The sequence below is a fragment of the Diplotaxodon limnothrissa genome, linkage group LG10 (assembly GCF_057381915.1).
Source record: "Diplotaxodon limnothrissa isolate DT_005_m linkage group LG10, D_limnothrissa_male_GT1.1, whole genome shotgun sequence".
NCBI lineage: Eukaryota > Metazoa > Chordata > Actinopteri > Cichliformes > Cichlidae > Diplotaxodon > Diplotaxodon limnothrissa.
Genome location: NC_140605.1, coordinates 26674358 through 26697568, shown reverse-complemented (window position 1 = coordinate 26697568; position 23211 = coordinate 26674358). Strand labels below are relative to the sequence as shown.

Here is a 23211-nt window from a genome sequence, read left to right as displayed (position 1 = left end):
GGCTGGACCAGGTGATCCTGAATCCTCCCTTAGTTATGCTGCAATAGGCGTAGGCTGCCGGGGGATTCCCATGATGCATTGAGTCTTTCCTTTCCAGTCACCTTTCTCACTCACTATGTGTTAATAGACCTCTCTGCATTGAATCATATCTGTTATCAATCTCTGGCTCTCTTCCATAGCATGTCTTTATCCTGTCTTCCTTCTTTCACCCCAACCGGTTGCAGCAGATGGCCCCGCCCCTTCCTGAGCCTGGTTCTGCTGGAGGTTTCTTCCTGTTAAAAGGGAGTTTTTCCTTCCCACTGTCGCCAAAGTGCTTGCTCATAGCGGGTCATATGATTATTGGGTTTTTCTCTGTAGCTAATATTGTACAATCTACTGTACAATATAAAGCGCCTTGAGACGACTGTTGTTGTGATTTGGAACTATATAAATAGCCTCCACAGACCATCTGCCACTGGTATACAAACAAACTTTGAACTGTTATTTAAGCAACACGTACAGAATATGGGGCACTTGAAGCTTTATCGGCACAGAAATTGGCAGCTTCAAACTCACACTGGGATCACAGCGAGGATAGAAGAACCTTCCAAAGAATCCACAACTGCAGAGAATAATCAGACAGCTTATCGAAAAGGCTACAAGCAGATGACGCGAGATGGCAGCTGGAGTCACAGCAGTTGCATCAGCAGTGGTGCCAAAGTGATCAATTAATATTAACTTTTTAAATGAAAACAATAACTGAATAAACAAACAACCCTTTCAAAGCAGCCAAGACGCTCGTGTTGCCCTTTTCATTTCAAAATTTGCCTTTCCTGGTTCATTTTGGCCCATTCATGAAACATGTAGTCCAAGTATGTGCACTCTACAGCTGCACTGTCACAGTTATTAAGTCCTGCAGTATCAGCCTGAGCATGAGAAGGATCTGCTTACTGCATGAGCTGAATATGAAAAAAGGAAATCGTGATGAACAGCTGTTTTTATTTTGCTCTCCTTGGGTGGGGGGGGGGACACAGTATTAGGTTTTAATGCACAATCGTGGCTTTAAACAGAATTAACAGCAACTGTGTTGTTGGGATAGCTATAAAAATTATTCATGTGTGTGTGTGTGCAGGACCTCTTTTTAGCTCTTTTTTTGGCGAATGAATTAGCCACACTTTTTGGTGTCTTATTGTTCAATGACATCGTGTTTACGCTTAAATATTTTATTTATAAAATATCAAACGTATTATTTCACACCTTTTACTTTTTCACTGTTACTTCTCGTCGTCGCTTCTATCAGTCACACTCAGATTAACTGTGACAACCTGACAACACAGCAGATGATCTATAATCTATAATCTGTGCACGAGCAGCTGTCATGAGGTATCAGGTGTTGAAGTGTTACATAATTGAGGTTTTTTCACATTAGGGGGACTCTGTACATCGTGGGTACTGGTCACGTCCTTAAAATGAACCTGCCATGAGAAACAAAGTCCAACAATTATATTCGTTGCCAGCTGATAGAAAAAATAAAAACTGGGACTCTTTCTCTTCTGGGTCGTCGCTCTTTGTTGTGAATGTGTCATTTTTCAGGGCCAAACATGTTTGTCTCTCAAACTTTTCTTCTTTGGATAGTTCTAACAATCTACCCCCGCCCAGGAATTTGCTGACATTTGTGAGTCCTTATATTGACATTGTGGCGGACCACCAGGTGGCTCCACTCACACCCAAGTTTAAGGGAAGTGTTGGGTTGGAGATTCTGGCACTTTTTGTATGTGGAGTTCTGGTGAATCCGTTAATAAAGTTGGAGTGAGACACTGAGACCTCTCCTGTCGTCTTTACATACCTCCACAATGTTATGATTATTATTCCCTATGACAGTGACTTTTTTATTTTATATTCAACTGCTGTGAAAAACAGCCAGAAATGCACAGGAACAAGAAAGTTTTCCAATCACAGCAGCATGATGTGTAGGTGCATTTGCATGTCAGGTTATGTCGAGTATGTTGCTGGAACAGACGCATAACTCCAACTAAATGATACTGAGAAATTCAGTGAAAGCTGGTTTAAATCTGGAAAACCACACTGTGTTTGTAAAGGATTCATAAACAGTCACACATAGAGAGTTGGTAAAAGAGACAAAACATCAACACAGAGACACAAATACACACCTAGACACATGGATGAAGTGTTGAAATTACTACCGAGCAGACAAAACTTCACACACTACACCTGTGTCCCACAGCTTCTTCTTCAAGGCCAAGACCTAGATGTGGGTGCTTCCCGTCTGTCAGTAATAGATTGCCTCACTGACTGATGGCTGATGGGAAATATGCCTGGTGCATGCTGGGGAATGAGCTGCTGAAAGCCTGAGCCACCCACCTCCTTTGATTGGCTGTTTTCTTTCTGCAGTGTGCACGAACGACAGTGCAGCAATACAGGGGCAAAAAAAGAGTCCCACATGACTGTGCACAAATATAATATGCAAAAGTGTGTCTGAAGTGGCAGAAAGAGTTGTGTACTCTTAAATACTGTCAACTTGTAAACCTGTTATAGATAATAACCACTGGGTGATTGGTTGATGGTTAAGTTTAAATATCCATTTAAAGCTTGATCATTATTCTTTCTTATGAACATTTGATTTGAGAAATCGTCTAAAGGAAAAATCTGGCTCTTCATTTTCTAATGTCTGACTATGTTTACCAGCCACTGCATGGGAGGCCGTCCTAGCAGCTTCTTTAATATAAGAGAAAGTTAGTAATAAACTAGAGGTGCATCTACACAAACAGTGTCTCAATGTCAAGCATATGTAACCTATTACTTTTTTACTATGGCTTCTAATCCCATATAAACTTATAACAGTCCCATTGGTTAAGAAGCTGAAAAACACCCATGGTGCTTGAGTTTGATGACAGCAACCAGAGCCAGTTGTTGCGAGACTGTTCAGTTTAACTTCATGGTACCAAAATTGTCTGAAACTAAACTATTTAAACCCACTTTAAGACAAAAACCTCAACCTTTATTTTATCTTTTGCAAAATGCGAACAATCGGTCAGACTTGTTATGAGAGAATAGTAACGATGTTTAGTTTTTGCCATGAAACGCCAACATTGTGCTAAAATCTGCTGATTGTTTGGGTGAGGCTTAATGACTGAATCCAACAGGATCCCCTGAAAGAATACCTGAAGGAACATTTATGGATCATAAGAATTTTTATGTTTTTATATTTCAGTAAGATGGTTTCAGGCATGGGGGCTGACTCAGTGAAGTCCTATTAACATCCCATAAATGAGCGCTTATAATTTTTCCATGTAAAACATCCTAAGCTATCTCCTACGCACTCGCAAACTACAATAGCTGGATGTTAACTTTGCCTGGCTGCTGTGTGGTGCTGATCAGCGTGCAGTGTTCTGAAAAAGATTAGTGAGAATTTAAATAACACTTCAAGATTTAGTTCATGGGTGGTAAAGCTCTCTGAAGCGCTGAGCAGATCTGGTAAAATTATGAGGGGAGTTGTCATTACAAGCTACTCCTTTTACATTCATTGTTAAATAATTGAGTATCATTTTAGTGCATTAGCAAATTAGATATGTTAAAGGGGGCTGGTACTTATATAGCACATCTCCACTCAATTTGAGCACTCAAAGCAGTTTTCTTACCACAAGCCTCATTCGCACATTGACACACACATTCCAAGTCCTTTACCTAACACTCACACACACTCACTCACACACACAGATGCATCGTGATTCAGTATTTTGCCCAAAGAAACTTCCCGAGCTGCAGAGATTGGGATCCAGGATCAAACCAGTGATCATATATTGGGTAGATGACCCGCTCTGCCTCCTGAGCCACAGCCACCTGGTTGAGATAATTCAATCAATTTTCTTAATGGATATAAAGACTAGGCTGAAAGCCTCACGCTTGAATTGATTAGAATGTTAAATACCAAGTGGAGCATCAACTGCAGAGATAATTATTTTATAGCCTTGGCAGTAATAGAGGAAAAGTACAATCTACCACCTTATCTAATAAGAATTCATCACCCTAATGCAATCCCGTTATGTGCAGTGCAGCTCCTGCACCTGTGCTTCAAAAAGAGGATTTTTTTTCTTTTTTGTTCGTTGTTCATTGAGATGCATTCGGCCTGCGGATGGCTCCATTTAAAAAATCTTCCGAAAGCTGTTACAGAGTGCAAGCCCGCAGTCTGCCTCATTCTGCTCTTTGACACTTTTTGGTCTCTTTGTGCTTCTTTTTTATCATTTTCTCTATTCTGCTCTTAGAAGTTTAGTGTTTAAAATTTGAAAAATGATTACAACAACATAATATGCTCACAAAAACTCGCAAACAAGCTATGCAACAAGACATGTAAAGCCATGAAATACAACATTTCTGTCATAGAACAAACGGACTTTAATGAAGGGAACAATAAAAAAATAAATAAAAGCAAATCTTTTTAGTTATGGTGCTTGGACCTTCCTAAAAAGCTCTACAGTGACGCTAAACATGCAGAGTATCTCCTGCTTCACGGTGTCAGAGGGAGGGAAAAGGGGTCTGTTTTAAATATCTAGAGTTACATCAGGATTTTGGAGGTTTATACTCTTCCTTCCTGAGTGTGTAGTTCTGCGTGATTAAATAAAACAGAGTCAGACACTGATGTTTTCTTTTGTATCTGAGATGTAAATCAGAAACCCCCATCCTGCAAACAGAGGCAAAGATCCGATGGCAGAAAACCTTCAGCAACTTTGCCGGATTGATTTTTCTTTTGATCCTTTGAGGACACGGCTTACACAGTGCAGGAAATGGAACAAGACACCAGATTGGGGGGGAAAAAGCCACATACTGTACTTTCTCCCTCCATTTTAACCCTGAGACATGAGCTGCTTCTCACTGCATTATTTAAAAGAAATTATCAGTAATCAAAAAGTTATTGCTTAAATGCAGTAATAAGCAATAAATACAAAAAAGTCCACATAGATAAACATTAGCCTTTTCTGATTGGACACCTCTCTCAGTGACGCACAACCATATTTGCAGAAGAATAGATCTATTTAGTGATGTCACATTCATTTGTTTGGAGATAAATCATCGTTTGGATTAAAAGACTAGCCCACTTTTGCCAAGCAAGCTTTTGCCATTCTGGATATTGCAAAAATTTAATATCTTATGTAAAATAAAAATTATACAGGAAACAGGAAGGAAACAGTAAAGTTTTGTTTTTAGACAATTAAATCCACCAAAGTCTACTTGAAATCTAATTTATGTCCTGAAAATCAAATTACATTAGTCAGGTGTAATCAGAGACTGTATATAAAAAAAATGGATGAACATCAATGCAGAAGTGACTTAAAACATCAGCAGGGGTCACCGCTAATTTTACCAATTCTCCTGAGTAAAATGCTTTTGCGCTGTTAGACCAGCTGAGAGTTAAATGGGATCAAAAAGACCACTACGCAATCTTTAATTTAACTTACCTGCTAATAAACACAGAGTTGAGGGGAGCCACTGATGCTGCAGGTTTTTAAATATCACCAACAAGCTCAGCCAACTCATATCTTGAGTCTAAGTATATACCTTTACAGGTAAATGTTTTTGGTATAATAAATAAAGGAAACACAGAATTCCAATTAAACATTAATAGGACTTCCACAATGACTTTTCTCTACCACACTACTGATAGTTACCCTGACCATGAAAAATCAGGCTCTATATTATTGCAACCAGGCAAATTATGAAAATATTGTATATATTTTTTTTGTTTGTTGGATTGGAGATGATATGAAATGTCAAATGTGAGTTGGTCTTGATAACCACCCAAAGGTACACGCACCACTAATATGCCAAAAACTACTACTAGTGTCATATTTTATATTCCCTCTGTCATCACATACTGAAGCAGCATCAGAATAGTCATTTCTGGGTCATGTAAAAACAAACCAAAGGGCGCTGTGTCCGCCCCTATCAGACTTACTTTGACATGCTGTACGGTGCTCTAATTGCATTCACCGCACTGTTCTTCTCTGACGCTTCGATAACTGGAGCAACATGCAGGGAATTTCTGTTCTTTTATTCTCATCGCTAAACAGAAGACAGTTTTATGATACAATGAGCACTCTATTTGTAGCTTGCTGATGCTGAACTCCTAATCCAATGCATCTGTTTCTCTCTAAAGCAGAAGCAACATCTGGATGCAACATATGCTGCACTTAAAATGCAAATCAGTAGAAACCCGCATTGTGTTTACATACAGACAATGATGAAATTTAGAGCTCCAAGGCAGCTAAAGTGTCTCTCAAACACAATCTGGCAACCAGAGCATTTTTAGGGCAAGTAGACAAATTTAACTGACAATAAAACACAATTTATTCAGCATTGTCTGTTGGCGGATGCTGTAAAAAAAAAAAGAAAGATACAGATGCCATATACAAACCAGACTGGGAGCATTTTAAACTGACATTCCTCTTTTAATTGAATTACAATGCTGGTGAAACCCATTCAGCCTGCAGCGGACCAAGACAAATCATCTTGTCTGGCAGCTCTTAGACATTATCCCGATGTCACCCTGTGTGCTCCACATATTGTATGCGAGACACTCATACGTACTGTACAAACAGCTGCACTGCTGCACTATGAATGCCTTTCTGAGCATCACATTTACGCTGGTAAAAATGATACAAATGCACAAAAGGGGAGAAGGTGATGCTTCTTGTTTCTGCATTGTTCAGACGCTGAGTAGCAGAATTGCATGTAATAAATTATTTGATATTTATTACATTAATAAGTGATTAATAGAAGATTAGTAAGACTTGTGATATTCATCAACTTAGGCCACTCGCAACTTTGTTTGTTTGTTATAGTTGTATAGTTTCCTTAGGCTTTCTGTAACTTCCAGAGTGCAAACCTTTATATTTCAAATGTCTGTCTGAAAGGACTTTGGAGACATGCAGTGCATGATTTTTGTCTTTGTAGAAGCATTAATTTACATTTATTTTACTGCAGGAAAATGTTTAAATTCGTGCCAACCTGACCTCCTTTGCATCAGGACCAGGTGAAAAATAAAACAGCATGCAGGTGTTTGTTCAAAATGTGTCAGTGAAGTGTCCTTTCTTTGGGATACATTCATGGCAGGTCTCACATGACATAGCTGTACAAACCTGTCCTTTTTTGACTGGGTTGAAGTGTGAAAAATCTGGATTTAAACCCAAATAAAATAATTATTTTGGGTTGTTTGGTTATAGTTTTATAGATTCTGTCAAACGATATGCAAATCTACAGGCTGCATAATCAGAATTTGTTAGTTTGTGCTTATGCAGAACCAGGAAATTGCATAAAAATCCTGCGATGATGTCAAATTAGAATTGAAAAGAAATAAAACAAGTTGCAGTGTATTAAGGAAAACATTCATGTTTGTTTTTAATTTCAAGTATTTTTCTGGAACCACTAGCATTTTTCCTTCTTTTTTATGGAAAAGTGTCTCATCTCATTCTGACCCAGCACTAGCGAAGAGCAAGTGCGCCACCAGGTGGGTGAAGTCTTGCATATAATCTTGTAGGAAGCTCACAAAGGTTGGGACACAATTTTCTCAAGTTATAAACACTTGATCAGTTTTGAAGCACAGATTCTGTTTGGCCTTTGGTTTTTTACCTTAAATGTTTCAGTTTTATTCTCTTTGTTTTTATTATAATCCTTAAAATAAATCCACCCATGTGTGAGAGCTAAACTTCTCCTTCCAAAGACAAATCTACTGTCTCAACAACCACACAAGTGTGAGAGAGGTCAAACTGCTCGAACCGCTCTGGATCACAGTTTCTGTGGAGACCGGTCAAGCTCTTTCACATCAAACTGGGAAATTATCAGCAATAAAAGTTCAGCGGGTGTCTCATTGTAAGTTATGGAAAGCTATGCATTGAGAAAGATAGGAGATGATCTTCATCCAGTCTGTTCCACCTCCTCAATGTAACACAAAGGATGTAATGTCAGTCTCCTGAAACCAGTTTATTTTTCACAGTGATGGCCTTTAAACGTCTAAAAACAATTTAAACTTTATCTAAATATACAAGAGAAAGGCCTCTCATCGCCTGGGTGGACTTTCATCACACCCCAAATGAAACCATGGACTTTATCCATGCTAAAGAGGAGAATGAAGCACATGATCAACCCCTGGAACAAACTTCACCTAAAAGTATGTTTTCCTCAAGGCCCTGCATGTTTGGGTCCTGTCGTATCTTAAAGGCATCATATTATATTACCCACTAAAGTACTTTTCTCTCAGACTGGTTCAGTAGAAACCCAAAAAGATCTTTAACACCATCTCTATGTATAATTATGGCAGGTTTAGGTGACCCTGAACTAGTCCTTAATTTATAGGCTCAGGCTACTAGGGGACAGCTATGATGGACTGATGATTTCTTCACCTCTTTCCACTCCCCTTGTGTTGACATGTTACTGCTGTATGTCATTAACTGTAATGTATTCTGTTTTCGGTTGGTTTTATCCTCTTTTAAGCTTGTGGTCTTTTTTCTGTTTTAGTGGCCCAGCTGAAAACTAAAGGGGGAAGGAGCATTTGCAGTCAGGGCTCAGAGGCTTGGGAAGAGCCCGTCTGTGGAAATCAGGTCAGTCGACTTGTTCGCTTCTACTCAACCTTGTTTCTGCCACTGAAAACAAACAAAACAATTTGTGCCAACCTAGAGTCAAAATTTCAGATTCCTATTTCAAAACTGTAACTTTTGGAAAAAATGACTTAAAAGTTGACTTAAAAAGAATATACTTTCAAATTTTGAGTCATACAAGTGTGTTGTGTATTGTCAACATATATCACATTTGATCTGGGATCTGAAGGTCAAATTTTTATCTTTAAAACTGCACCTAAAATTCTCCCGTTTTCACTTTTGCGGTTCAGATGTGCCTTTCTTTCAAGATGACCACAAAATGTGTGACATCTTTAAAGAAAGGATTGTCATGAGCTGCCTAGTTAGAGATATACTGTAGTCTATTACATAATAACTTATTCATGTCAGTATTTACAAACCAATACCCATTATCCATTACCTACTCCTACATATGTTTATATAATCAAAATAAACATAAGTCATGCTACCCTAAAGTAAATACTGGCCACAGAGTGAGCTGCCTTGGCAAAAGTTCGCGATCTCGGAGTGCTTCCTGTTACTACTGCTTTATTCTCTTGCCCTTGTAAAGCACTTTGTACAATGGAATTTGAAAAGTGCTTTATAAGATAAAGACTTTCTTTTGACATTCATCTGTTAAACAGATTCATATAAACTGATTGAGCGTGTGGGTGCATATAAACATTACAGACCTTTTTCCTTTAATGTTCCCGCTCTACTTCATAGATATAAACTATTAAACTGAGCCTGAATTAAACTCCTTCCTTCTTTTAGAGTGGATAACAGGGTGCGAGCCACACTGATGCTGCCGGTCTGTGAGGTCTCCAGACACTCGTCTCCCTTGTGATTTTGTTTTTCCCCTACCTCACCTCACACCTACATGCACATTTCTCCACTGAGCCGTGCCCTCACACATCACTGATTTTGCTTTTTAGAAGCAGATGCATTTAATCATTTTATTTCCCGACATTAATCTCCTTTGTGTTCCTCCTTCTTGAAAAGACTCATGAAACTGTGAGCTCTTTTAAAACATGTCTCTACTTTATACACACCTTTGCAGCATTTTTTTGTACCCTCAGCGATACATAACTTATCGAAAGCAAATCTTAATCACAAAAACACAGAACACTCAAACGATGAGGGTAAAAACAAAAAGCCCACGTTTGTTGTTTTCTTTTTTGCTAAATACAGGATGTACTGTACAGTATGCACAAGCCCTCTTGGTATAAATTACATCCAAACAAAATCTTTTTTTCCCTTTAGCCAAAAAGTTGAAGACATTCATTATTAAAATATTGAACCAATTCTTTATGAGGAAAAGCAGACTAATAAAACGTTATTGTCATTCTTATGTTGACATCACTTCCTAATTTGACATCACTCTTTTCTTCTCCGTGGTAAATACTGTGATCTCTGCTACTGACAGTAGTTACAGAGCTCAGAAAGCATCTATCAGTCTCTACAGAGTTTGGACACTTGGGATAATTAATAACATCACACTCTTAAAGAAAATTAGACTTTAACTAAACAGTACAAAAAAAGAAAATTATACTTTGTTTCAAAAGTCAGTGATGATGTTCAAACTTTGCATGATAACATTTGTATGCTTAAAGTCTAGAGAGATAATGTTTTATAAAACAATAATAATAATCAAATACTTTGAATACAATGGTTGTTGTTGTTGATACATTTGGATACCATTTGAAGTACTAAAATTATCTAATTGAGGCTCACCTACTCTTGTGTTTTTACAGTAAAAACTGCAGCTACCAAGACAAGGGGAATAAAAAAGAAAAACTGTGGGCCACTTGAACAATAATATCAGCTTTGTCCAGGACATTAAAACATCAGCTTTAGTCTGTTAAATCCAGACATAAAGCCTCAGTTTGACTAAGTTACTGTGTCTTGAGACATGAAAAAGGCGCGTGTCTCAATAAATGCATTTACAGGACCTACAAACCAAACCGAAGAGGTGACATGAGAAGTATGAAGCTGCTTTGCTTTGTAGAGTTCACTGCTTGCATGTGGCTCAGGTATGAGATGTTAATACGGGTTAGTTTAGGGATAAACATGGGATGACTGCTGCCAACCCTTAAGACAAAAATTTCAAAGCAGACTTTCCCCTGTTAGTGTTTGGTGTTTGTACACTAAGCCCGGATGTTGAACTACACTTCCTTTATCACGCACTGAAGGGTTAAATAACTTTCCACGAGTGAAAAGCTTCTTTTTTTTTCCATTTAAAGAGAAATAAATAAAAACAAACAAACAAAAAGAAAAAAAAAAACCTTTTCGGTGAGAAACTCAAAATGTTGTTCCAGTATCCAAAGCTACATTACTCTGTTCCAGGGAAACACCTACTCAGAAGAGACTGACAGGAGCTGAAGGTTCATAGAGGTTGATTTTTTGTTAATACGTTAAAGGGGCTGGTTGTTGTGTGTCATTCCAAGTCCTGACTGAAACCTCTTTAGTCCATCCCAGTCCAGCCTCAAGTGTACTGGTACTCCTCTGTGTACGCCGTGTCCTCTGGAGCATACTGGTTATTTCCGCCTACGTAGTTGTCGTCTCTGCCAAACTGCTCCTCCTCGGGCGGGTACTGGTCATCGGGGGCAGCATACTGGTTATCGCTGCTGTACGATTGATCTGCCGGGTGTTTGTTCTCTGTGATCTTCAGGCTCGATTTCTTCACTCTTTGAAATAAAAGAAAATTATTTTTAGGACATTTCTCTTTTTCCAGAGGATGTGTTGTCTACATGTTTTAGCTGTGCACCATCAACTTGGGTCTCAAAAATGCACTTCTTCATGTGGGTGTTGGTGCTTTAGCTTAGTCCCTGCCACAGAGAAGACAGGGTCCACAATATGTAAAGAACTTCTTTGTGGTCAAGTAAAGAATGGAGACTGTCCACTGTCTTCCATCTGTGGTTTGATGGTTTTGTATTTATTTTTATTTTTCAGTTTACTTTTAATTTCTGTGCCGGCTTTACTCGTTTCAGTTTTGTTACTATTGTTTCAAAGGGTCAGATGGCCAGCCTCAACAGCTGGATCAGGCTGCTATGGCATCCACCCTCGGCTGCCACCTGACACACACTGCACCCTACCCCTACAGCGCCCCCTGTGGGTGGTGGGGCTTCAAAAGGACGGGCCAGGCCACCAGATGCTGCTCCCTCCCCTGGCTGAAGGGTGGGGTGGGGGGCTGGTAACCCTATCCCAGGGAGGGTTACACTGGTAAATTTGAAAGGAGCCAGCTGAGATGGATTGGGCATCTAACAAGGATGCCTCCTGGGGGAGGCTCTGGGGTAGACCAAGGCCAGCCGAGAGCTGGAGGAGGTGGCTGGGGAGAGGAAGGTCTGGGCTCTTCTGCTTAGGCTTCGGACCCCACAAACCAGATAAGAAGAAGAAAATGAATGGATGCTATTATTAGGCAAGAGGCAGGGTACACCCTGAAAGGGTGTCAGTCTATTTCAGGGTTAACACAGAGACATATCAGATCTGGTAAGTTCGAACCAGAAACATTCTTGCTGTGAGGCTGCAGCGCCAAGTTAGTTTCCTATATTAATATTAGTCTCACCGGTGCCCTGATTCTATATCTGAAATTCCAATGCAAAATACAACGATATATATCATTTTGTATAATATGTTTCTATACGCCTGGTTTCGGGCTCAGTTTCAGTGTCTGTAACTTTAACTCAAACTGGAACAGCTGCTTGCCTTCAGGTCTGTTTGTAACCCTGAGATGCAGCCAACGGGAGCTACTCAGCTCTTTTAGTATATACTGCCACACTTAACTGCTATGGCTCCAGCTCCATGGTGTGTTAACTTTCTCTTTGAGCAATAACTTTAATTTTACATACAGCCCAGTTCTCATCAGTCTTTGTTTTTAACACATGTGAGTGTAGGGTTTGTCTGATGTCACAGCAGAACAAAGTGGACTAGTCAGTGTTATGGCGCCCTGTAGTTTCTGGGCTGTGCTAAAATATAAATAAATAAAAGAAATCAATCAATCAGCATTTCATTGTCATCTTGTTTTCTGACAACAGGAACAGAAAATGTGTATGTGATAAAAGATTTATTGTGAATTCGACTATATCAAAATGCAGAATGAGTGAGAGTAGAGAGTAGGAGAGAAGCAAACATGTACACAGCCAACAGAAAAGTAGCTATGTTATGTTCTGTTTGCTCATTTGAGGACTCTGTGGACTCTTTGTGGTAACCACATGGTGCCAAAAAGTTCTGTTTTCAAAACAAAACTAACCCCAGTGTTGTACTTACTGATTCTTATGCTTGGCTCCGCTGATATGCGACTGATACTGCTCCACAGAGTTCAGTTCAATGTTGCAGATGGTGCATGGATAGCCATTTATTGTGGAAGCTGTAGATCAATGAAAAGTAGGGAATAATTTCAAACAATGTGCTCTTATTGCATATTGAAAGTTTAGTTGTTGTTTTTTTTTAAAAAACAAAACAGAACTGCACAAACTCATGCTTCTGCAATCGGACCTGGTGCTGTGGATGGCCCGTACGTCTCCATCAGTTTAAGCTTTGTCATCTGTTTTCTATGCTTCTTGCCTACATAGTGCTGCTGGGCCATGAGCGGGTTGTTGAATGAGGCCTGACATATGGAGCAGAAACGGTCTGGATTGTTGTTGTTTCCTGTCACTGGAGTGCCGCTTGAATCATCTGCAGGTTTCTTCTTTAGTTGAGGAGTTGGCGCTATTTGGGAGTTTACTGCAGAAGAAGACATAGAATTTAAAAAAAGACTTCATAAAGGGTAACATAAAGGATACACACAGGAAATAAAACCAAAAGCTAAATACCTAGAGCTTGAGGTCCAACTGCTTTCAACCTCAGGTTCTTGGCGTGAACTTTGCCCTGATAGTGAGACTCAGCCACTACTGGAGCAGAGAAGGTCATGTTACATACATGACACACCTTAAACCGGTCTGTGTCTCCATTGTTACAGTCCTGCACAGGAACATAAATCAATCAAATATTACTGCAAAAAAAAAGCCTCAACCTTCAGTAGATTATCAGCAAGTTTAATTTCCACAACTTGTATGACTTAATAATTGATCTCTGAATAAAAGATCCACCTATCTACCCATCAACCCTTATACAGATTCAGGTTGTAGAGGCAGCAATTTAGGCAGAGATACTCAGATCCTGTACCCCAGCAACCTGAGCATTCCCAAACCAGCCGAGAGACATAATCTCTATAGAGTGTCCTGTCCTGGGCCTCCTACCGGTGGGACATGGCTGTAACTATTCCCCCAGTTCATGAGGACATCCTAGTCTAGTCCTAGTTTAGGCATCCTGATGGTGAATGAAGCAATCATGAAATAATTCTCAGTGTGTTCCACGACTGCTGGGGAGCTTTTCAGGATAAACTATTTAGACTGTGTTAAATTCATCTGAATAATTTCATCACAATTTTTGAAAACCTGACAGCCCCAGCTAGCTGATGTGAGCAGGTTTTATATAAACTGAAGAGCAGGCAGATATGACTGGAACATTCACTGATGGTCTTAAAATACACAAACCTCCCGCTGAAAAAGTGCAAGACACACTGGGAGAGCCAACTGCTCAAGATCAAAGATATCTCTAAAAGTACTTTGTTTCAGATTTATCGTTGGCGAGGTAATAGTGACTCATAAAAAGTTTTCTTCGTGCTGGTTTGAGTTCTCTACTTTTTACTCACGCTGTCAGACGTTAAGGGCTTCAGCTTTTTGAGTGCTGGCTCTTTTTCATTTTGGATGGAAAGATAGCGCCGCACTTTGTTGGCATGCTTCTTGCTCTGAAAGGACAAGCACAATGTTTATTCCACAGTGGACACAAACATTCACTGCACATTTCTAACACATTTATGTCTCCAAACTTTAACATATCAATATTTCAACTAAAATATAACTGTATTTAATATAACCATTTCAGTGTTGCATTTATGGATCGACATCAATCTACTACTGCTAATTTACTACACAATAAATGCCAAACACTGCAACTACACGGTTTTAGATGTAAGTATTTCCTTCTTTTCTTCAGTTTGGTTCTTTGCAATGAGAGCCAGCAATCACAAATGAACGTATAAATCAAACAATGTCCAACCATTTTACTTAAACTAAATATTAGTATTTGAAAAGCTGTTTACATCTGCAGGTTTGTCAAAATTTAGAATAACTTAGAATTGTCTCCTCTTCATCATCCACTTTACAGCAGGGAAAAAAAGAGAAGTGCATCACAGTAAACATCTGGTCAACAGTGTGGCCAAAGGTCCACTTACTCTCAGCTGGTTGGACAGCCCTTCTGCCCTCTTTTGCTATATTTGTGATTTACTGGACAGCCTTATGATGATGTGCTATTACAGCTTAAATAAACTTTTAATGTAGTGCCAAGTCTATTCAATAATAACACCTTAAAAAGTGATAAGTGTGCACTTTTTCTCTCGCAGCAGACCGTGGGCTCACTGACCTGATAATGAGTCAACTTCTGAGATTCAGAAATTAGGACAGCACTGCAGACTTTACACTGGGAGTCAGAAAACAGGTCGCCATGCTCCTTTATCATCTTATTTACTGCAAAGGAGAGGAAAGGGAGAGAGAGAAACTTCAAATCAGGTTACATCATCTGGGAAAATGCAATTATAACACAACGTGAAGAGACTATTTGTGGCAGCAGTTCAAACAACATATCTGCTCGAGCTACTCCTTTTACTTACCAAGGATGTAGGAGCTTAAATGCACTATTTTGTGTTGGTTTTATTTAATAGTGTTATGGAAAATACAAACAATTTTCTGGATTAACTATTATCTTGCCTATGGGTTTATGGCAATGCCTGTGCAAACATCTGTGAACAACATTTTTAGTCTTAGTCATTCTTGGCTCATACCAAGCAGATCACTAATTCACATTGATATCTCAAAAGTAAAATATATATGTATAAATAATTTTTTTTAAACAGGTGGTGTATTATCGTGACAGGCAGCCGAATTGGTTGGTTACAGCTCTGTAGGAGGATGGCATGACATGTCACGTCGTCTTTACACATGTAGGAGCACAGTGTATTTTTAAGCATTTACAATCTGAATGTGTCACATTAGAGGATTCGGAATCCTGTTAAAGTCACAGCTTTTTGTTATTCAGACTTGGGCGTCTTGTTATGCAAACACTCCTCACAGCTTTGAACATGACAGGACCTCAACAGAAGACGCTGCAATGCTCATGTGGAATTTGGAACCAAAATGGAAAAAGGATCAGAAGGGGAAAAAATGCAGTTTTTTTTTTATTATCATTTCATAACCAAACTGTGGAAAGGTTTTAGGAATTACAAAACCAGTCTTTTTCGAGGCATCAAAATTAAATGGACAATTGAATCTGTGGTTGGATCGCAGTCACAATTTCCATTTAGGCTGCAAAGAGTGTATAGTGGGAAGATAAGTCGCCCAATCAACGATTTGATGTATTCCGAGACTGAAAGAACATACTGGAGAAAAAAATCTGTATGTCCACCAAAGAAAACACACTGGATGGTCGTGGCATCCTTTCCAAAGTAGAGGGGGGGAAACAAACAAAACAGACTCTCCAAGACTAACATAAAGAGTATGTACACTAAGGTCTACACCCTGGATAACTATCTGGAAATACATCGAATCGGATATTGACACGCATAAATTTAAAACAAATACTTTTACATAATTCATACACTTGCGGTTATGACACTGTCCCGAGCTGAAATCTCACATGTATCTTGCTTGCATTACTAAACACACAAGCAAGACCAGCAGAAGTGCAATCCGCATGGCGTGAAAGACGCATTTCAGTTGATGCCAAGCCAAAGATGCCTCCCTCTGTCCATATTAGTAACCATTCAGGCGAAATGTTTCACAGTCACTGAAAAGCAACATCGGATGCAGACGTGCTCTTGTCGACCTTGGAGCCGAAACGGCTACAGCTAGCATAGCACATTTTAGCAACTCGATGCGCTTATTGCTTAAGTACCGGCTAACGTTAGCTTTGCGAAGGTAACAACAGCGCCGGTATTTTAAGCTATAACAGGGAGGGCTTTTACACAGTGCAACCGCGCCCTTTTCTTCTAAAACACACGTCAAACTGTTAAATAAACAGCACATACTCTCTGCTGGTCCCGAAGGTAAGTAAGGAAAATCGTCGGTCTGCATCGCGACGGCCATAGATTCTACTCACAGCCAGCGGCGTCCTACTACGCATGCGCAACTCGCAGGCAGAGGAAAAGGACTTCCCACTGTGGTCTGTTCTCTATTTTTTTTTTTTTTTTTTTTTTTGCCTGTCCCGTTTGGCTCTTTTACCATCAGAATTATTGTCTAAAGGCGAAGAAAGGTTGCCTCCTCTTCAACCTGGTGACACACCCCTACTCCAAGGCCCTGCATGTGTGGATGGTTGTGGTGGAGCAGGAAGAGGGAGGCAGCTGGAGATGGGGAGGGAAGGAAGGAAGGGAGGGGCAAGTGACCCCTCCCTGGGGCCAGCTCCCCCGCTGACCCCAGTAGGCATCCCCATACTCCGCGACCCGCCAGGGAAAGGGGGCCCAGGCCCATCCGGACCGGGGCCCAGTGCAGCAGCGCCGCCCGGCCCCACATAGCCCGGGACAGTCCACCCAACCCCACCACAGAGAAAACTTCACCCACCCCATCATCCACTCATCTTCCAGACTACATAAGACACATAAGTGGTCTGTTCTCTAACAGGCAGCCAGCACAGACAGTTTTCAGTGCATTTGAGCCTGTTTCTTAGCTGTCACACTCAGTTTAGACTTGCGTATATCCGTACTGGAGTACCACTTGTAGAAATACCTTTTATTCACATCTCATGTGGGAATATTTCCCCGGTAGCATACAGACCAGGCAGTGGTCTCCACAATGGAGAATGATTTGTTACAAATGACAAGGCATTCGATGCTTTTTCGGGCCATTAAAAAACAAATTTTCCGTATGTAGTATTCGTTTTTGTGTGTTTGTTCAATGGCTACGTAGTGGAGGTTTCCGTAGTGTAGTGGTTATCACGTTCGCCTAACACGCGAAAGGTCCCCGGTTCGAAACCGGGCGGAAACATGTCAGGTCTATTTTTTTTGTGTGTGTGTGTTGTATCGTTTCTACGCAAGAGGATTAGGGCCCCAGGGAAAAGAAGGAGTGGGAATGTCTTTTTTTTCTTACCAGAATTCTGAGATTAAAGTCAGAATTCCGACTTTTTCTCCCAGTATTCTTCTCAGAATTTCTCTCAGTATTTTTCTCAGAATACCAAAAGTCAGAATTTTGACTGTGAACCGACAGTTCTGACTTTAATTTGAGAATTCTGACTTTTTTTCCTCAGAATTCTGCGAAAAAAAAGTCTGAATTCTGAGATTAAAGTTAAAGTTCTAACTTCAGGATTCTGGCTTTTTTCTCAGAATTCTGGAAAAGAAAAAAGAGGTGCCCACCTTTTTTTCCAGTGGACCTAATCCTCTTCTGTAACGACTTGTATGACTTGAATGACTTTCCGGTTCGAAAATGTCTATATAACATGTCTTTTGGACTGTATTTTCGCAACAGCAGGCCTGTAACTTTATAAAAGTGAGTATTTTTGCTTGTCGCCAAATCATGTGTGACAATATTAGATCGTGACATGTATATATATTATTGTAAAATGACAAAGTCGTATCATAGCGAGTTTCCGTAGTGTAGTGGTTATCACGTTCGCCTCACACGCGAAAGGTCCCCGGTTCGAAACCGGGCGGAAACAGTACTGCTTTTTCTTTATAATTCTTCACATTATCAAGAAAACACAAAAATACTAAACAGCCACCTGACAATTTATTAGGTACATATTGCCTTCAGATCTCCCTTGGTTCTTCATGACATCAACAAGTTGCTGGAAACACACCTCGCAGATATTGGGTCCACACTGGTCCTAAATTGTTGCTAGGACAGATCCATGCTTTCCATCTGTGTCACAGCAAATACTGAGACTACACAGTAAGCACAGTTTATATCATATCTTATTGTCTGATTTTCTCCAACATTCAACCATTTATACGATTTGTTCTTAATGATCGCAGTCACACGTGTTTCTGTTGAATCTGAGTCAGTCACTAGGTGGAGACAAATAACTATTAACAAAAAACTCAGCGGAGACGGAAGGAGAGTTGCTGTAGAAATATACTGGTTAATGGAAACTGCATTTGGAAGTTTCCGTTGCATAATTTCTGCAGCATCGTGCAGCTTTACGGTGATATGAGTTTTAGCAGTATACAGTAGTGTATTAACTCTGCGAGAAATAAAGTCAATTTGCGCAGTCCGTATGTGCCGACGAGATGAAGAATGAATGCTACAGACAGGGTATGACTATGTAATACACAGGTTTAGTAGATAATACTTTAACTGTGAGCTTTTATTTTTATACTGACCTGTTCCCGGTGACCTCTTGGAGCGTTTACGAGTGGTTTCCGTAGTGTAGTGGTTATCACGTTCGCCTAACACGCGAAAGGTCCCCGGTTCGAAACCGGGCGGAAACATATTTATTTGGTTTCCCTGAGTCACACTTTTCATAAACATTACGTTATTAACTGAAGTAACAAGCCATATTTGACCCACGGTCACCCAGTGGGGATTTACTGAATTCAATTCCCTCATGGAAGCCTTTTAAAATATCCTCGATATTAATATAGCACCCAACGCCTGGCTATGAGAAACTAAACATTAATCTTTAAACACATGCAATACAGCACAATCCAGTATACTCCAAGCACACCCCCAATCTTGCATAAATAGGAAGGGTTGTGTCAAAAAATCATATCCAAAAATCTTAGCCAAATCAGACATGCAAATCATAAAGAAAGATGCAATCTTGAACAACAATAGCCACTATTGCTGGCTAACAGGGTGTTGTAGAAACTATACTGCTGGTTAAAAATAGGTAAGAGGAGAGGAGGAAGGTATGCTAGGAGATGGTAAGAAAGAAGGAAAGGCAGGAGTGTGAGGTGCGATTAGGGACTCTAAATTTAGGGATACAGTCCCGAACAAAAGTTCAAGACCATTTGAAACCCATGGTTGGATCATAACGAGGTTCGAAGTAGAGCTTCAACATGCAACAAGAAGAAGTGGAAGTGAGACTAAACATTTTTTGAGCATGCAATTTATTGAAAATGACGCTTAAAATGAAACGGGTTGTTTGACAGCTGATCAAAAGTTTAGGATCGCATGCATTTGAAAGGTCAAATCTGTTCAAAAATGTGGATTCATTGTCATTTTCTTTCAGGTAGTCACACTGTCATGACATTCTGATGGCAAGGCAAATAAACCTTTCCTTTTTGAACGTACGTTGTTGAACACCATATAGTCTGAGTGCTTTTTCCTTCAGTAGAGCCTCAAGAGGTGCAGGGGCGTAAAACGGCCGCTGGCTGTGTCCAGATGTTGCAGAGAGCATCACTCATGACTGAGGGCCCTCGCCTGTGTGGTAACGACTGGGTTTTTAAACAGGACAATTCTACAGTACACAAGGAACTTCTTTGAAGTGAATAACATCACTCTTTTGGACCACCCTACGTGTTCCCCTGATCTAAATCCAATTGAGAACCTTTGGGGGTGGATGGCAAGGGACGTTTACAAAACTGGACAACAGTTCCAGACAGTAGATGCCCCATCTTTAACACGAATTGTATTCCCTCTCACGTCATGGGAACGCAGATACTCAGGCTATCACAGCACATCACAGTTCGCAGTCACACGTGTTTCTGCTGAATCTGAGTAAGCCACTAGGTGGAGACAAATAACTATTAACCAAACACTCAACGGAGACCGAAGGAGAGTTGCTGCGGCAATATACTGGATAATGGAAATGCTTTTGGAAGTTTCTGTTGCATAATATTTTCTGCAGCATAGTGCAACTTTACGAGGCTATACAGAGTTTTTATAGTGAGGTGATTATTATGGCCTCCTACTATGATATGCAGTGTATTAACAGAGCGATAACTAAGGCAAATCTGCGCAGTCCGTGTGTGAGACGAGATGAAAAATGGAAAATGAATACAGCAGACAGGGTATGACTATATAACATACAACTGATCAATTTTCTTTAAACGTTATTCATTTTCTCAAAATATCCCTTCACGAGAGCTAAGCTGGTTTCCGTAGTGTAGTGGTTATCACGTTCGCCTAACACGCGAAAGGTCCCCGGTTCGAAACCGGGCGGAAACATATTTATTTGGTTTACTTGAAAGAACTACAGTAAAGTTTCAGTCTTCATAAGTATTCCATGACGTGAAATGGTAAATCTCCTAAGATGTTGTATAGTTATTAGCCCCTAAGATAAGGCTTAGAGTTTTCACAAGATTGTTGGAAACCTAAGGTATCAATCTGGTAACTCTCCTAACAAAAACTTGTCTCAACCCCTCACTGAAGTCAGGCCAGTTTCTTCCACCTCTTATTCTCTTCCTCTTTTCAATTTCCAAAGTCATCCTACAGCTGCCTACATACATTCTCACCCATCTCTTTCACATTGCACCTTCTGCATAAGATATCCTCCTGTGTACACCTTCAATCACTCTTCTGTGTCACCTTGTGTTCCTTCTTCTTCATAAAGGGCATGTTCACCACAGTAATTTCCATCCTTTCTGCAAAATACAACTGGCCCAGCTTGACTTCTCCACTGAAGGAAGAGCGTTCACCCCTTCAGAGATCAAGACCTCAAGACCCTCACGGCCCCCCTCCTGGACCCCTGCAGTTTGCATACAGAGCCAACAAGTCTGTAGATGATGCTATCAACATGACTCTACACTTCATCCTGCAGCATCTGGACTCCCCGGGAACCTACGCCAGGAGCCTGTTTGTGCCTATTTGTTTCAAAACCATGCTTCCAGACCATCTCCAAGACAAACTTTCCCAGATGAATGTGTCTGATCCCATCTGCCGGTGGATCATTGACTTCCTGACAGACAGGAAGCAGCATGTGAGGCTGAGGAAGAATGTCTCGGACTCCTGGACCATCAGCACTGGCTCCCCCCGGGTCTGTGTTCTTTCTCCTCTGATCTTCTCCCTGTACACCAACTGCTGCACCTCCAACCACCAGTCTGTCATTAAGTTTTCAGATGACACCACTGTTATCGGACTCATCTCGGACGGGGATGAGTCTGTCTACAGGAGGGAGGTTAAACGTCTGGTGTCCTGGTGCAGCCACAACAACCTGGTGCTGAATGCCCAGAAGACAGTGGAGATTACTGTGGACTTTAGGAAGCACACAGCCCCACTCTCCCCCATCATCCTGACTGGCACCCTCATCACCACTGTGGACTCATTCCGCTTCCTGGGTACCACCATCACCCAGTACCTTAAGTGAGAGCCCACCATCACCTCCGTCATAAAGAAGGTCCAGCAGAGGATGTACTTCCTGAGACAGCTGAAGAAATGCAACAAGCCAACACGGACGATGATGCAATTCTACTCTACAATCATCAAGTCCATCGACATCTTCTCCATCACCATGTGGTCGCTGGAGGGACAAACAGAGACTTCAGCGTGTTGTGTGTTCTGCTGAGAAGGTGATTGGCTGCAGAATCCCATTTCTGCAGGACCTGTACACCTCCAGGACACTGGGGCATGCAGCTCGGATCACAGCTGACCCTTCTCACCCTGGACACAGTCTGTTTTACCTGCTCCCTTCAGGCAGGAGGTTTGGTCCATTCGGACCAGAAACTCTTGCCATAAGAACAGTTTCTTCTCCTCTGCTGTTGGACTAATGAACAATAACCATATGACTCTTCCCACCACAAGCACACAACCCTATACTGTGTTCTCTGCATCTGTTCCATTTTTGCACTGATCATTACCTGCGTACATGTATATATCAATCTGCTTAGCACTTTTAATTTTTATTTTTATGAGTTATTTAAGTGTTTGTCTTACAGTATGTTTTGCACTAAGTACCGCAGCAATTTCCTAATGTTGTAAACCTGCCCAACATTTGGCAATAAAACCTTTTCTGATTCTGATTCTGAGCGATTCAAAAGTAATAAATCAAAAAGCTGAAAATTGCATTTCTGGTTGACAGAAAAAAAATGTTTTTCTTTTTTTCTGTGATGCAAAACTCCATTCTGCTTTTTAAAAATGTATTTTTATTGGGAGATCTGTCTTCCTCTCCCTCTCTAGATCTCTCTATTCAAGAACAGAAGCCACAAGAAGATTAAATGGAGCATAAATAGAGTAGTGGTTTTCATGCTTGCCTGACATGTTAAAGGTCAAAGTTGAAACACACTTTTCCTTTTCTTCATGCTGGGATTAAACGGTGCGGGTTTCCCAGAGCTCAAGCAACATGTTCAAACTTGATCATGCACACAATATACCAACACCCACAGATGTAATGCCTGAGTAGACTTGTAGTCAAGACCGCCTAATCCGAGACCAAGACCAAGACCAAGTTGAGGCGAGACCAAGACCGAGACCAAGACCGGGACAAAAAAGACTAACTTTTGTGTGCTTTTGAGGGCTGACATGATGGTACTGACTGGCCCCAAAGTCATCTGACAAAACAGCGATCACCTCCAACAACTGTCTAAAGAATGGGAAATATGTAACTGGTTTCAGTTATACTTTATATATAGATAAAATTGCAA

At 40.5% G+C, this 23211-nt stretch overlaps 1 protein-coding gene, 4 non-coding genes and 1 pseudogene across 5 annotated transcripts; 4 read left to right on the top strand and 2 right to left on the bottom strand.

Moving 5' to 3' along the window:
* Positions 1 to 9742: 9742 nt before the first annotated feature.
* Positions 9743 to 16823, bottom strand: znf346 (zinc finger protein 346). Its single transcript, XM_085364018.1, has 7 exons — positions 16729 to 16823; positions 15069 to 15172; positions 14299 to 14394; positions 13418 to 13565; positions 13101 to 13328; positions 12873 to 12972; positions 9743 to 11293 (listed from the first exon to the last, which is right to left on the bottom strand). Exons 1-7 carry the CDS (start codon positions 16784 to 16786, stop codon positions 11092 to 11094), a joined length of 936 nt encoding a protein of 311 aa, XP_085220144.1. The 5' UTR covers positions 16787 to 16823; the 3' UTR covers positions 9743 to 11091.
* Positions 16824 to 17607: 784 nt separating this feature from the next.
* trnav-aac (transfer RNA valine (anticodon AAC)) lies at positions 17608 to 17680 on the top strand. The gene has a single exon. It is a non-coding gene; the product is annotated as a tRNA-Val (tRNA).
* Positions 17681 to 18274: 594 nt separating this feature from the next.
* trnav-cac (transfer RNA valine (anticodon CAC)) lies at positions 18275 to 18347 on the top strand. Its single transcript has one exon. It is a non-coding gene; the product is annotated as a tRNA-Val (tRNA).
* Positions 18348 to 19046: 699 nt separating this feature from the next.
* trnav-aac (transfer RNA valine (anticodon AAC)) lies at positions 19047 to 19119 on the top strand. Its single transcript has one exon. It is a non-coding gene; the product is annotated as a tRNA-Val (tRNA).
* Positions 19120 to 20727: 1608 nt separating this feature from the next.
* On the top strand, positions 20728 to 20800 carry trnav-aac (transfer RNA valine (anticodon AAC)). Its single transcript has one exon. It is a non-coding gene; the product is annotated as a tRNA-Val (tRNA).
* A 481-nt stretch (positions 20801 to 21281) lies between these two features.
* Positions 21282 to 22200, bottom strand: LOC146624575 (uncharacterized; annotated as a pseudogene).
* Between the last annotated feature and the right edge of the window lie 1011 nt (positions 22201 to 23211).